The sequence below is a fragment of the Schistocerca cancellata genome, chromosome 4, assembly GCF_023864275.1.
Source record: "Schistocerca cancellata isolate TAMUIC-IGC-003103 chromosome 4, iqSchCanc2.1, whole genome shotgun sequence".
NCBI classification, from domain to species: Eukaryota; Metazoa; Arthropoda; class Insecta; order Orthoptera; family Acrididae; genus Schistocerca; species Schistocerca cancellata.
In genome coordinates, this window is record NC_064629.1 from 627,579,820 (window position 1) to 627,594,029 (window position 14,210).

Consider the following 14,210-nt stretch of genomic DNA (forward strand, 5'->3'; position numbering starts at 1 on the left):
GCCAAGGCGAGGACTCTCCTATTTGTGATGCTTACGTAGAACAGGCTACAGTGCTCCATATTTTAGTTTACTGTGTTTTATATTTAAACGTGAAGGAAGTAGCTAGTATATTCCTAGGTCTGCCTTCCATTTTAATTAACAATAAGACGAATGCGGTACTACTTTTCAGATTCTCCTAAATGTCTGAAATACTTCCTAAAATATTAGGGAAAATTTTTCATTGCTTTTTGAGAGTGAGTGGCTCATCCGTGACATTTGCAAGTAATGAGCCCGCCATGATCCCTGGGGCGCTTTCCTAACTTTTCTTTTATTATTCAAATTTTTTAAAAAATTGAATGTATAGAATAGCATAATATAAAATTTCGCCTGTATTAAAACGCATCATCAGTCTCTTAATAACTTGCAAATCATTACCACAATTTTCTGTACACATGAGATGGGTTTCAATGAAGCTGAGAGTAGCTGTATAACACCGTTTCTTCTATTAATGCAGTTATGTGTGACCTTATGATGGCATTAGTCCTCACCAGCTCACGCACAGGTCACTGCTGTGATCCATGTGTCAATAGCTGCACATCTTCACATATCACACTTAAACTACATGAAAGAGCAAAACTGAATTTATTACATTGTTATTAAAATTAGTTCACAAAACTCAATACTAATCATTACAGTTCCCAACAGAATAGGACGATATACCATTCAGAGTTTCAGTAGAAAGGTAAAGTTCCACGTTCTGCCCCTAGACGGGCCAACCAGGCCTGACTCACCACCATGTCATCCACTGCCAATGGTGTCATCAGGTACAGTACATAGCAACATGTGGTCAAACAACACTCTCCCGGTCATTGCTGTGTTTCTTGGCCTTGGGGCTACTAATCAGTTGAGTAACTCCTCACTTGGCTGAGTGCATCCCTAATCAGTACTCCCACTAAGAAAAAATCCCTGGCAGTACCAAGAATCGAGTCCGGGTCCTCCGCGATGCACTCAGCCGTACTGACCACTCCGCTACAGGGACGGATTGAATTTCAATTGTCAGGCGGATTTTCTTGTGCACTCTCTGCTAACCATTTTGTGTTTTCTATAAAGTTTCTATATCTCAGACTTTAACTCATACTAATTGGGCAGCGCGGGAGTAGCCGAGCGGTCTATGGCGCTGCAGTCATGGACTGTGCGGCTGGTTCCGGAGGAAGTTCGAGTCCTTCCTCGGACATGGGTGTGTGTGTGTTTGTCCTTAGGATAATTTAGGTTAAGTAGTGTGTAAGCTTAGGGACTGATGACCTTAGCAGTTAAGTCCCATAAGATTTCACACCCATTTGAACATACTAATTGGTCTGAGCTTTTACAGGTACCAACTGTCCTAATTCTAATTACTATGATTTAGTTATTTTCTGTTCTGTTCTGTTCTGTTCTCTTTTTTGCCTTTGCAAGTACACTTAGCAGAGTTAATTCTCTCCATTCTTCTAGTAACATATTTCCATTGTGAGAGTTTAAAAAGCTCATCAGATAGATTTGGTAGTTTTCCCCCTGTCAAAAAGTCATAATAAGATGATTATTTTGTAGAATGTATCAACGAGTTCAGGTAAATTTCAAACTCTCTCAGATTGTCGCTTCATATTTTATATTTACTGTATGGGTTCAGTATGTGCTGCGAAGTTTGGCAATGTCTCCTGTAATTCCTTCCGATACGTTGAGTGATGGTATATATATTTCTTCCACTTCATTTTTCCAACTCTTTCAGAGAAACTGTCACTCCCTATTGCTTTGATCTTTACCGTATCTTCTTCTCTACAGTTACAGCTACACAAATCTTTACAGATGTCTACTGCAACAAACACATAAGGAAATCTTCATTTGGTTATAGTTGAATCACCATACATATAATAGAGAACTAATTCGAGGAAATACTGCGGATCACTCTATACATTTTCCCTGCAAATTTCAAATTTAAAATAATTATTAAAGACTAAGTTTTCTTTTATCTTCTCTGTTAATTTCTTGGGATCAAAGACTTCATATCTCAAGTGCACATAATGTACTAATTTCCCAACAGTGTATTCCTCCAGTTATCGATATCTGTTGAACCAATAAGACCAACGCTGCATCAGTGAGTACACAGCCTGACAAAAAAATTGAAGCACTCTGAAGACATAGCCAGATGTCTGCACAGATGTGACATAGTGCCCCAAACGAAGCGGCCACTCCGCGCGGCAAGAAACTGTACGAAGCGATTACGTATCAGGCCCATCGGACATACAGTGGCCGCTGATAGACCAGACTTGTGAGTTATCAAGTCTGCAATCATTATGCCACTCTGTGTAATCATTGTATCAAAGAGATAGATAATTAAATTACCTGTTGGTATCAAACACTTGCTATGATTTCGAAATGAAAATTAAAACACCTATAGCCGTCTCCTTTTCATTTAATTTATTTATGTATCCAGTTTCGGTGTTCCATGACACCATCTTCAGGCTCCTTGACCAACGTAAATTGGGAGGAATCCAGTTTCTTGTGCAGTCATAACCAGAGCCAGTATTAAATAACCAATGTCTATATATCCCTAATTTACACGACACTGTCGTTTTGTTCATCAAGCGACAAGTCATCAATTGACGATTGACGAACTAGGAGACAGTGTCATGTAAACTAGTGATCTACCGACACAGAGCCGTCAGTTGATGAACGAAGGGATAGTTTCATGTAAGCTAGAGATCTATGGACACCGGTTATTTGCCACTGGCTCCGGATACGACTGCAACACGAGATTGAATTTCTTCCAATTTACGTTGGTCAAGGGGCCTGAAGGTGGTGCAATGGAACAACGAAATTGATTGCGTAAATAAATTAAATGCAGAAGAGACTTCTGTATATGTTTTAATATTCATTTCATAAGGAACAGCCGAGGTCGTTGTCTCCATGTATTACAAGTTTCGACATGCAAAGATGTTTGATTTAATCCCGACGTTCTTTCGAAAAATATACAGCGCGGTACAGAACTGCGCACACAAAATTTTTACATTATAGTCAAGAATCTTCATCAGACATAAGCTCATCATACAAAGTACAAATACTATCTTAAAAAGCACACTGATCGCTCTGGAACGCTGTATATAGTGTAGAACTGGTAACAGGTGGTCATGTGACCTTTCACGGCTGACGTAAGTCATGGTAATGAATTGGTGTATACGTGCCAGTCTGTCAGCGCATTAATATGGGTCACCGTGGAAATATAACAAAATAGCAGATAGGAATTATCATATTTGGACGTGACCACAACACCCAGAGACTGAATTTGCTCCATTTGTCGTTATATCAACGTGGACTGTCCAAAGTTTCTGGTAGAACTGATTTATCGTTCACAGCCTTATAAAAAGGATGAGTCAATCACAATCAGTTTTAATCTTGATGGGAAAGCGGGTCCATCTCAACCAGATGGAATTACATGCAGTAGTTATTTGGAATCGGGTCCGTTGCAAAAGGCCATTGCCCACAACGGTACGTAAAGCTGCTCGTCTTAAATGGGTCAACCATCACAGGAACTGTACAGTATCTGATTGAAGGCGATTCGACGATGGACGATTTGCGGTTGGTCAAAGACCTGTATAAAGTAAGTCAGTGTATTTGGGCGTAAAGCAGTGTTCCAACTCAGTGCCCTCCTACTAAACTTTTAGTTTTCTAGTTGCCTGTCTTTTTAGAAGGTAGAAGGCACAGATAGTTAAGGTTCTTGAAAGTAAAAGGTTATAAAAGTTGACTTGTTAGGTACAACTTATAAAATTAATGGTAGAAAGGAGTTAAGTTTGCGATCATAAATGAAGTGCCATACGAAATTAGCTGTAAGATGAAATTTGTAAAATCACACTGTGTATGTATTACATTGAAAGAAAACATATTGGGATGATAGAAAAAATATATATCAGAAACCCACTGTCGAGAAATTCCGCCTTAAGCAAGACACAGTTTACTTATTATTGTCTTAGCCATACATGTTTCAACGCGTTATGTGCTGTCTTCAGTGAGTTTTTGTTTATCATTGCGCTTGAAAAACGTTATGGTTCAAATGGCTCTGAGCACTATGCGACTTAACTTCTGAGGTCATCAGTCGCCTAGAACTTAGAACTAATTAAACCTAACTAACCTAAGGACATCACACACATCCATGCCCGAGGCAGGATTCGAACCTGCGACCGTAGCGGTCGCTCGGTACCAGACTGTAGCGCCTAGAACCGCACGGCCACTCCGGCCGGCAAAAACGTTATGGCATGTTAACATTTTGTGGAAATTCATATGAAATTAGGCTTTAAGCTTTTTGTGTATACAAAGGAGTGATAATACCGAGTTAATTTTGCATTATTGTAAATGTGTAACTAAAGACACATATTATACAGTTTGACAATAAAAAGTTAAACTCTTCGTGATGTTTTGAAGTTAAGATTACGATATTATTCTGGGAAAGAAGATAGTTATTATAAATGTATAACCACTTTCTTTTCAAAATTAATGCAGTAGATATAAGTTTCAACGGACCATAAACATATAATATTTCAAGTCTCAACTTTTTAAAATGTGCTTTTAGCTAGGTACATATACCAACATAAAATTAATGCCTGATCATAACTTCTTTCTATATAGAAACAGTTTTAAACGATTTTTTATGAAGCTCCACAAGATGTATCATCAGGAGCCAAATGTATATAACACATAGCTATTGAGAATAGAGGATGTAGTTACCAGTTATTTTCTGTGGCCTAAATATTTTCATACCCATACGGATATTATTTAAAATAATCAGACATGTACTGGTAGGTGCGACGTTCACACAGCTATGCGGAAGATATTATAAGCCCTCACGATTGAGAGACAATTTATATGAGGTTTAAAAGTAACTAGACTAATGAAAATCTTACAAAATCAAGGTTAGGAAGAAAAGAAACAAAGTTTCATGTTGCTCACATTATTCTGAAGAAGATATCAGACCAAAATTGGTAAAAGCTTTCTTAGGATAGTGCAGCATTTATAAAATGGTTCTTAAAATGCTAGCACTTAATGACGAAACGTTATTGGAATGAAAAACGTATCATGGGACTGTACAAAAGACAGTAAGAACTATATTGTGTGATTATTTTAGCACATTCCAATTTATCCAAAGGAACCTGTAGAGTGACTCATAGTCCTAAATAAGGGATAAGTGCCGATGTCTTCCGAGTTATTGAAACTGAAGAAGAAAAAGAGTGGAGAACCATTACCTTTGCCAATAGAAATACTCTCAAAATAGGAGAGGTGCGTTGGTTGTTCAGAAATTGAGAATCTATGTTCTTGGATAGAAGATGTTGGTTTATGTAGGTAATAAGAAATTTTAATTTTTGCCACGCTAATGACCTACACAAGGTAGATTGAAAAGATGGGTAAAAATATAATGTTGAGGTTATTCAAGATGGTCAGAAACAGTCTGAAAAGCTTCTAAGGGTGTTGCAGGTTAGGTTATGCTGAGAAATAATTGTTAAAAACTTCGATACATTGCACCATTTCTGAATTGATAAGCATTGATGTTAGTCAATCAAGCCATTGCGCGCGCGAGTTGAAGTATCCCGCCTGACAGAATTATTATCAGTTGTTCTCATAGCGTAGACGACAGTACACGAGCATGCCTACCCTTTGGCTCGGGTTCGATACTTACTACCGTCCCATGTCCAATTTTTGTATCGCTCTATTGTTCGGTCTTACTAAACAAAACGAAGAACACGTTTGGCGACACCGTCTTTGGTGGGCCGCTTGAATAGGCGCGCACAGCTGCCTGACTCGCTAACTTCAATGCTAATTAACTCGGAAACGGCGCAACGTATCGAACTTTTTCTTAACTGTTACTCCTCAGCACAACTTACCCTGGAACAACCTTACAAGCTTTTCAGAGTGTTCCTGACCAACCTGTATATTAACGAGGAAGTGAAAAAATTGGTGGCAGACATTAACACAATTTCTCTGGGGTGCAGACTAGCATCAATAACTTCAACGAAATACACAGGAAATAAGCAAACTCCTTTACATTAAATTCTACTGCATGGAGAATACTGACAGACGGAGCGGAAAAATATGCAAGAAGAAGAAGCTAACGAACCCGTACTGAAAATGATTAAAGTAAACTGAGTAAATAAAGATGGAGCTATATTAAATGCAAATCTTCCTCGGAAATGCTGTGTTCCATCAATCGTGCCGCAATTATAACACCACGCTCAAAGTCACTTAAATGTTGATAACCTGCCATTGTAGCTGCAGTAACTGATCTAACATCTGCGCCAGAAACTTGTTGTCTTACACAGGCGTTGCCGACCGCAGAGCAATATTCTGCCTGTTTACATATCTCTGTATTTGAATATGCATGCCTATACCAGTTTCTTTGGCGCTTTAGTATATAAATTCAATTGGTATCTTCCTGAAGAGAAGCATTCTTGTTGGTATATTTATTGGCCGACAGGATACGGCAGTGCAGGTTTAGGAGGGCCAAGATGTCTTTCCTGCAGTCCCCAGGTAAACGTACACAAGCCGGAGAGAAAAATCGTGTGTACTCTTTTCGCCGGAGAAAAGTCTAGTTTTGTGTCCGTAATTGGGGCTAACTTTTTTTTTTATTGCTGCATGATCATTTTGGAATATGTAGTATTGCTTGGGCTGGAAAAGATCACCTCCACTATGAACAGATGTTGGACACATTATCAAATTTTAGAAAATACTGTGTAGAAAGGAATTTAAACTCAGTAATGTTCCAAGAAAACCGTGTAAGGTCCTAACCAGACACCATACGAGTAGACCAAGGCTGATGTCGATCGAAAGTAGTCGCCTGTGTCATGCTCCCTCCCCCCCCCCCCCCGCACCTTTCTGCTGTCGCCACCCTGAGTGTCCACTTGCCGATGGCGTGAGAACACAACTCATATGGAGCTTATTACAGTAGCTGACTTCAACATTAACGAGCGAGAAACTGCTTTTGCACTCGGATTCATTATAGATTACGATTTCCATAGCAGCTTCATAGCTGACTGACTAGGTAGAACAAAGGGCCCTTAATTACGTGGGTAAGGAGATGCACTACAATTTTAATGTTTCTTTTTGTCCGTGGAACTTTCAGCTACACACAGTTGGCAGCAGAATATGCTGACGCTAATGCGAACAGAATATTTCTACATTAGCCTGAGTTCTCGTTTCAACATTCTCTTGTACCGATTGTTGACTGTCCACAGCCATTGTGATGGTCTCCAGTCAGGTACTTTACTTATGCAGACTTTGAAATAACTTGCATCCATTGATTAGGTTGGGAGGGGTGCCATAAACCTCCTTGTGTCCACTCCTGAGGCAATTTGGCTCACAATTAATGTAAAGGATCTTTGGTATCTTGGATACTGGCACTGGAATGGAGTTTAGGTCCGAGCTAGACCCACAAATGTTGTATCGGATTCCAATCTGGGGATCTTGCTGGCCACAGCAGTACCGCAGTATCAAGCAGACGATTCACAGAGATACCTTCCATGTATGGACGAGCATTGTCCTATTGATAAAAAATGGCCACGTGCCATGTGTAAACAAGTATTATCTTGTTAAAAAAAATGGTACCACAATACTGTCGCATGCGAGGTAACACATAAGAATGCAGTATGTCCGTGAAGTACAGTTGTCCCGTCAGCGGTCGCTCAATCAGTACCATCCTTGGCCACAAGTCATAATCGATGGCTCTCCACACCATGACACCAGGATTAACGATGCTGTGAGTCCCCAAAACATTCGAAGAATGGGACCTCTCTCCGGGTGGCCACCATACTCGCTGGCAATCGTCACTCGGGCTAATGCAAAGTTGTAGTTCATCGCTGAACATAGTACAAGGTTATTCATCAGCAGTCCGTGCTTTCCAGTTGTGAGTCCTTTCCAAATGCTTCCGTTTTTGTTGAGAAGTAAACAGCAGCCTATGCATGGGACGGTAATCGCCTAGGCTGGCTGCTGCTAGTCTCCGATCATTGGTGCAGGAAGACACATAATGATACACGGAGTCACTTACGTGTTCTCGAATGGCAGGCTCAGACGCGAAGGGGTTACGATGTGCGTAGTTCACAATATGGCGATACTCCCTTATGGTGTTAAAATGTGATCGACCGGAATCTTGACGACGACTATGTCTACCCACACCTTTGAATTCAGTCCAACGATGGACAAATATCAAATCCGAAGGCCTCACAAATCTTGATATTTTATGATTCGACCACCTGCCCAAATGGAGGCCCACAATGAGGCCACTGTTAGTCTCTCCAGGTGCTGATAATACGATACTTCTCCAGTTTATTCACAGTGATCACAAAACTCTGACGCTGTTCACATCCCTTATGAACCCTACCACATCTAGTAACAACACTAAACAGCACCATGGTAATGCGCTCTGGTTGCCATTCTACCTATCACGGAGAATTAATTACTCACAGATGATGTGCAGACATCTGGCTATGTCTTCAGAGTGCTTCAATTTTTTTTGTCAGGCTGTGTATTCACTGATGCAGCGTTGGTCTTATTGGTTCAACAGATATCGATAACTGGAGGAATACACTGTTGGGAAATTAGTACGTTATGTGCACTTGCGATATGAAGTCTTTGATCCCAAGAAATTAACAGAGAAGATAAAATAAAACTGAGTCTTTAATAATTATTTTAAATTTGAAATTTGCAGGGAAAATGCGCGGCCTCTCCCGCTGGAGGTTCGAGTCCTCCCTCGGGCAGGGGTGTGTGTGTTGTTCTCGACATAAATCAGTTTAAGTTAGTTTCAGTAGTGTGTAAATCTAGGGATCGATGACGTCAGCAGTTTAGTCCCTTAGAAAGTCACATACACTTGAACATTACAATTTCTTCATTTCCTTTTCGACGCTACCGTAGCTCTCACATTCATTCAGCACTGGACTCCTTAGGCTTTTTGGATTCCTTTAGACGTAAGATTTATTTTGTTTTGTGTTTCCTATAATTCCGAGCATATTTAAGAGTCATATGAGACGCACCTTTCATTATTTTGTAATTTGTAATTTAATATCGACTTTCAATTACAACCGGCGTATGATTTACAAACACACTGCGCAAATCAATCAAAGAGTCACTTATTCGAAACCCCATCATTTTTTACCCATTTTTTCCATTGCGAAGCAGAATTTTAAAATTTGGCTGAAAGGTGCCTACGAACTTCCTCTGTAATTGTGCAAAAGAGTCGAACCCTGCGATTTCACCGTCGGGCTCGACGACGCATCAAAGAAGCAGAGTTATCAACACACGCAAAAAAAAAAAAAAAAAAAAAAAAAAACACACATTTCAGAGACTCCGCTGCTTGGAATAGATACAAGAAAGTCTCTGGGGATGGCATAAAGGGCCATCAATGAAATCATTTCTGCCCTTTGGGCGTTCATTTACACACATTTCGCGGTCGAAAACGAAAAATGTTTCTAGTGTGATGCTCTTGACAACCTTTGACATTGCAGTCATCCCCCCTCCCCCCTTTTTCCACTTCTCTAAGGACATCGTGGGGCTGTAACACCGTTGAACGTGATCTTACCCCTTTAGAGTGTAGCGTGAGAGCAATTTTTGATCTGGTACACAGCGTGAAACCACTACGGACCGTTCAAAACCAGTTTAGAAATTTTAACGTGATCCGAAGCAGCAAAGGGTGTTGTCGATTTTCAGCCCCCTTATAGAGAGATCAGTGTCGCACCACTCTGTGGTCACGCCACAGAAGGGTACGAAACAGGAGGACTGAAAGAGCCTAAATACCCTTTGCTACTTCGAATCAGGTTTTGAATGGTCCCTAGTGTTTCTGCACTGTGTACGAGAAGCAAAAGCTGCGGTCGTGCTACGTTCCATAAGAGTCACATCAGTTTGAATGGGATTGCAGCAACATATTGTCCTTACGGAAGAAGAAATTCGTCTGGGCAATGTCGGCGGTGTCAAAGGTTGTCAAGAACGTCGTTCTGTTGCACGCTGCACTGAAAATTTTCGTTTTTGAATTCTAATGTGTGTAAAGGAACGCCGCGATATAAAGGGTGGTTTCATTAACAGCCTTTATGCTCGCCCCTGACGTCTTTTCGTGTCGATTCTGAGAGGAATGTCTGAAATGTTTCCATAGGCCACTCATAACACAACCGCGTGCCTTGAACGCTGGGGGTCGCGGCTCTGCTTTCCATCACCGAGGCATCGACAGGAGGGTTGGGATATGGGTAAGAGAAGAGCGTATGATGACCTTCCCATGGCGTGACATGTCCACGATATAATTTGGGAAGACTTGTGGTGAAATTTGGCCCCAACGTGACCTCATTAACCCACCTTGCACATCTGGGCTTTTTTCGCATGTGCTGACACCTTGCTGTTTGAAGCATCGCCGAGTTCGAGGGTCGCGTTGTAGATTGCTACATTTCTTCATTATTACAGAGGAAGATTGTATGCACATTTCAGCCAAATTTCACACTTCGCAGTGTGGGAAAAAGACGGCGTTTCAAAAAGTAATCCTTCTTTTGTGCAGTGTAGATAGCGGACACAGCATCGGCAAAACTGATAAGTGGTGATGGTAACAAAAATTGTCCAGAGCAAGCACTGCTGAACGAGAATAGCTTTAGAGAGACGAGGAGTTTGAAGGTAGCGCGACGTGCCTTTTGCAGAGTGGAGATCCCGCGCGCGACGCCGGTGGGGGCCGCGTTCCTGCGTGTGCGCGCGACGGACGCGGACGAGTGCTCCTACAACGCCGAGGTGTACTACGCGCTGGTGTCGCGCAGCCCGCTCGTGGCGCTGCAGCGGCGAGACGGCGCGGGCCTCGTGGCGCTGCAGGCGGCCCTCGAGCCGCGCTACAAGCAGCTCAGCTTCACCGTCCTCGCCTACGACGGCGGCTCACCCCGCCGCAAGTCTTACGCCAAGTGCCACGTCACCATCAAGAACCTCGACGGTGAGTCTTCTAAATGCGAGCTGGTGGACAGCCGTGGCACCGGGTAAACATCGTGAGAAATTACGACAACGTTTAAATAAGCCATTGCTAATCAATAACGGGAATCAGTAGAACCGAGATATGTGGCACGAGCAACATCATGTGGAACGATATCAAGAGTGTGAGCTGTTCAAAAAAGTACTCTTGCTCATACTGAGCTCACAGCTTATTGGCAATAACGTTAATGATTAATTACAACTACTTCAACTGTATTAACACATATTTGTTGTATCGCGATCAGTTTAGCTCTTTTACAACATCCTCAGGCTGCCTGCAGTTAAACAAAACGATTGAAATAGGTAACTCACACTGGCAACAGTCATAATACACATCACTGAGTTGTGCTAGTACCGTGATATAAAATGTCTGGGTGTCACACATTGTAAGTAGGCTGTTGAGGTTTTTATGTTGGTAACGTCACATAGCACTCTGTATGAAAATCACTGACTGTGCTGTGTGCAGTCTGTGGCTGGTTTCCATTGTTGGAATATTTACCATTGTAGTGGTGGGCAGTTGGATGTGAAAAGCGCATAGCGTTGCGCAGTTGGAGGTGAGCCGCCAGCACTAGTGGATGTGGGGAGAGAGATGGCGGAGTTTTGAGAACGGATGATCTGGGCGTGTGTCCATCAGAGACAGTAAATTTGTAAGACTTGATGCCATGAACTGATATATATATTATGACTTTTGAACACTATTAAGGTAAATACATTGTTTGTTCTCTATCAGAATCTTTCATTTGCTAACTATGCCTATCAGTAGTTAGTGACTTCAGTAGTTAGAATCTTTTATCTAGCTGGCAGTATTGGCGCTCGCTGTATTGCAGTAGTTCGAGTAACGAAGATTTTTATGAGGTAAGTGATTCATGAAAGGTATAGGTTATTGTTAGTCAGGGCCTTTCTTTTGTAGGGATTATTGAAAGTCAGATTGCGTTGCGCTAAAAATATTGGTATTCAGTTTAGTGTTGATCAGAATAAGTGAAGAGAGAAATGTCTGAGTACGTTCAGTTCTGCTCAGCTGTTTGAAAATCAAATAATGTAAGAGGTTTTCCAGCACTGTCATTTATAAAATTTTTCTAAGGGGGATGTTTCAACATAAAGTTAGAAACAACGTCTGGAAACGACGATTATGATCTCACAGTCGATACATCACACTCGATTGAAGTCAAGTGGTATATGTATGTGTTTGACTCTTTCTGGACCGACTAGTGTACACCGGGACACACGAGAAAAACGCGATCCCCCCTCCCCCTGAACAAACTCGTGACGTCATACTAGTCGACTTGTCTGCCACACTTCGCTCGGCTCCGTGCAGGGCCCAAGGGAAATCAATATGTAATTGAAATGGTACCTATTAAACGTCTTAAATTTTTCGTGTGCTGTCCACAGCTTGCTTCAATTTAAACGTATAGTTAAGGATTATTAACCCAGTTTGAAACAGTTACTTGCTCCCCTCCGGAGACGACTGCTGGCACTCGTAGTAAGACCTGCAGTGTCACGTGTGCATTGCCTGTCTTTCTCGTGGGCATCGCGTGTACACACCATGCCGTGTCGCATGTAGTTATTGCTCGCCATGCTTTCGTCAGGTGGCCGGCAGAATGTTTATGTAATCGTCGTTTCCAGATTTTGCCTCTAATGTTACGTGTGACAGTCAGATCTTTTACATCGTGACACCAGCATGACTCGGTGATTTGTTGTAAGACTGTAGGCAGTCTGAGTTGCTTAATTTATTTGTTATGATATGTACCACAGTACTACAGCTTTTAAACTGATATCTTGTTCTATTTAACTGCAGTTAATCCAATGATAATATGAGAGAACGAAGCTGGTCGTGACTAAATAAATGTGTATTAATAGAGATGTGATGGTTTTCATTAATCACTAACATTAGTTCATAAAAGTTTTGCGTTACCAACATATATGTGAACTAAATTAAATTAGAATTATATTAATACTGTCAGCTGCCGACGGGCGTTGATATATATCAACAGGGACAGGTGAAAATGTTTGCCCCGACTGGGACTCGAACCTGGGATCTCCTGCTTACATGGCAGACGCTCTATCTATCTGAGACACCGAGGGTACAGAGGATAGCCCGATGCAGGCACTATCTCGCGTATGCCTTCCGTGAGACCCACATTCTCATCTTGTATATCCACACACTGCATTTGTAGTGTACCACCCTAACATACTCATTATTCGTGGAAGACATTCTTACCAAGTCCCGTAAGAGTTCGGGGAATATGTGTGCATCCGCACAGAACAAGGAGGTCATGGCCGGCATTGCCAGAACTATATACTCATATGGATATGGTGTCTGTTCTTTCGGACATGTCCAAAGACGGTATTAATATAATTCTAGTTTCGTTCTAGGCGGCTGCAGGTCATCAATGGTGTCTGTTCTTTCGGACATGTCCGAAAGAAAAAAAAGTGTGTGAAATCTTATGGGACTTAACTGCTAAGGTCATCAGTCCCTAAGCTTACGCACTACTTAACCTAAATTATCCTAAGGACAAACACACACACCCGTGCCCGAGGGAGGACTCGAACCTCCGCTGGGACCAGCCGCACAGTCCATGACTGCAGCGCCCTAGACCGCTCGGCTAACCCCGTGCGGCTGTCCGAAATAACAGACACCATGTCCATTTAAGTATATGAGAACTTGTGTGGGTATAGATTTAACGGTAGCAGGTGAACATTAATAAAACCGACAAACTAAGGGACATATTCCTGACTGGAAACGGAGGAATAACGGTCCCATGAACATGTGTCTGAAAATGCATCTTTGCCACAGTAGACGGCACTGACGAAAGGCAGTTTCTCTGACCACATGCCGTATGTTCCTTGTGTGCTGCAGGCAGTATAATCGACGCATCGTACTGAAAGCAGCAGAACGGTCCTGTATTCATATCGGTAACAAATCGAGATGGAGTTTGTGTACGGTCAAGCATATGGAAATTGTCGTGAGCCAGCACGGCCATACCAAAACAAGTTCCTCACAGACACCAACCATAGCACACAACATTCCAAGCTCTTTTTGGACGTTTGTGAGATCATGGGTCCTTTCAGACAGACGAACGTGCAAGGAGGCGGCGGACTGTGAGAACACGAGATTTGGACGAACGGGTTCTACAGGATACTGGACGATCCCTAATACGAGCTCCAGGCAAGTGACCCGCCAACATAGTGTAAGCCAAAGTACGATTATGTGTATCCTGAATGACAACCACTAC

At 41.9% G+C, this 14,210-nt stretch overlaps 1 protein-coding gene across 1 annotated transcript in view; it reads left to right on the forward strand.

Moving 5' to 3' along the window:
• Nucleotides 1–14,210, forward strand: part of LOC126184353 (uncharacterized) — a 496,186-nt gene that overhangs the window by 17,679 nt on the left and 464,297 nt on the right. The window contains exon 2 of the mRNA XM_049926732.1: nucleotides 10,662–10,942. Coding sequence (XP_049782689.1) covers nucleotides 10,662–10,942 — 281 coding nt within the window. The remainder of the gene's footprint in view (nucleotides 1–10,661; nucleotides 10,943–14,210) is intronic.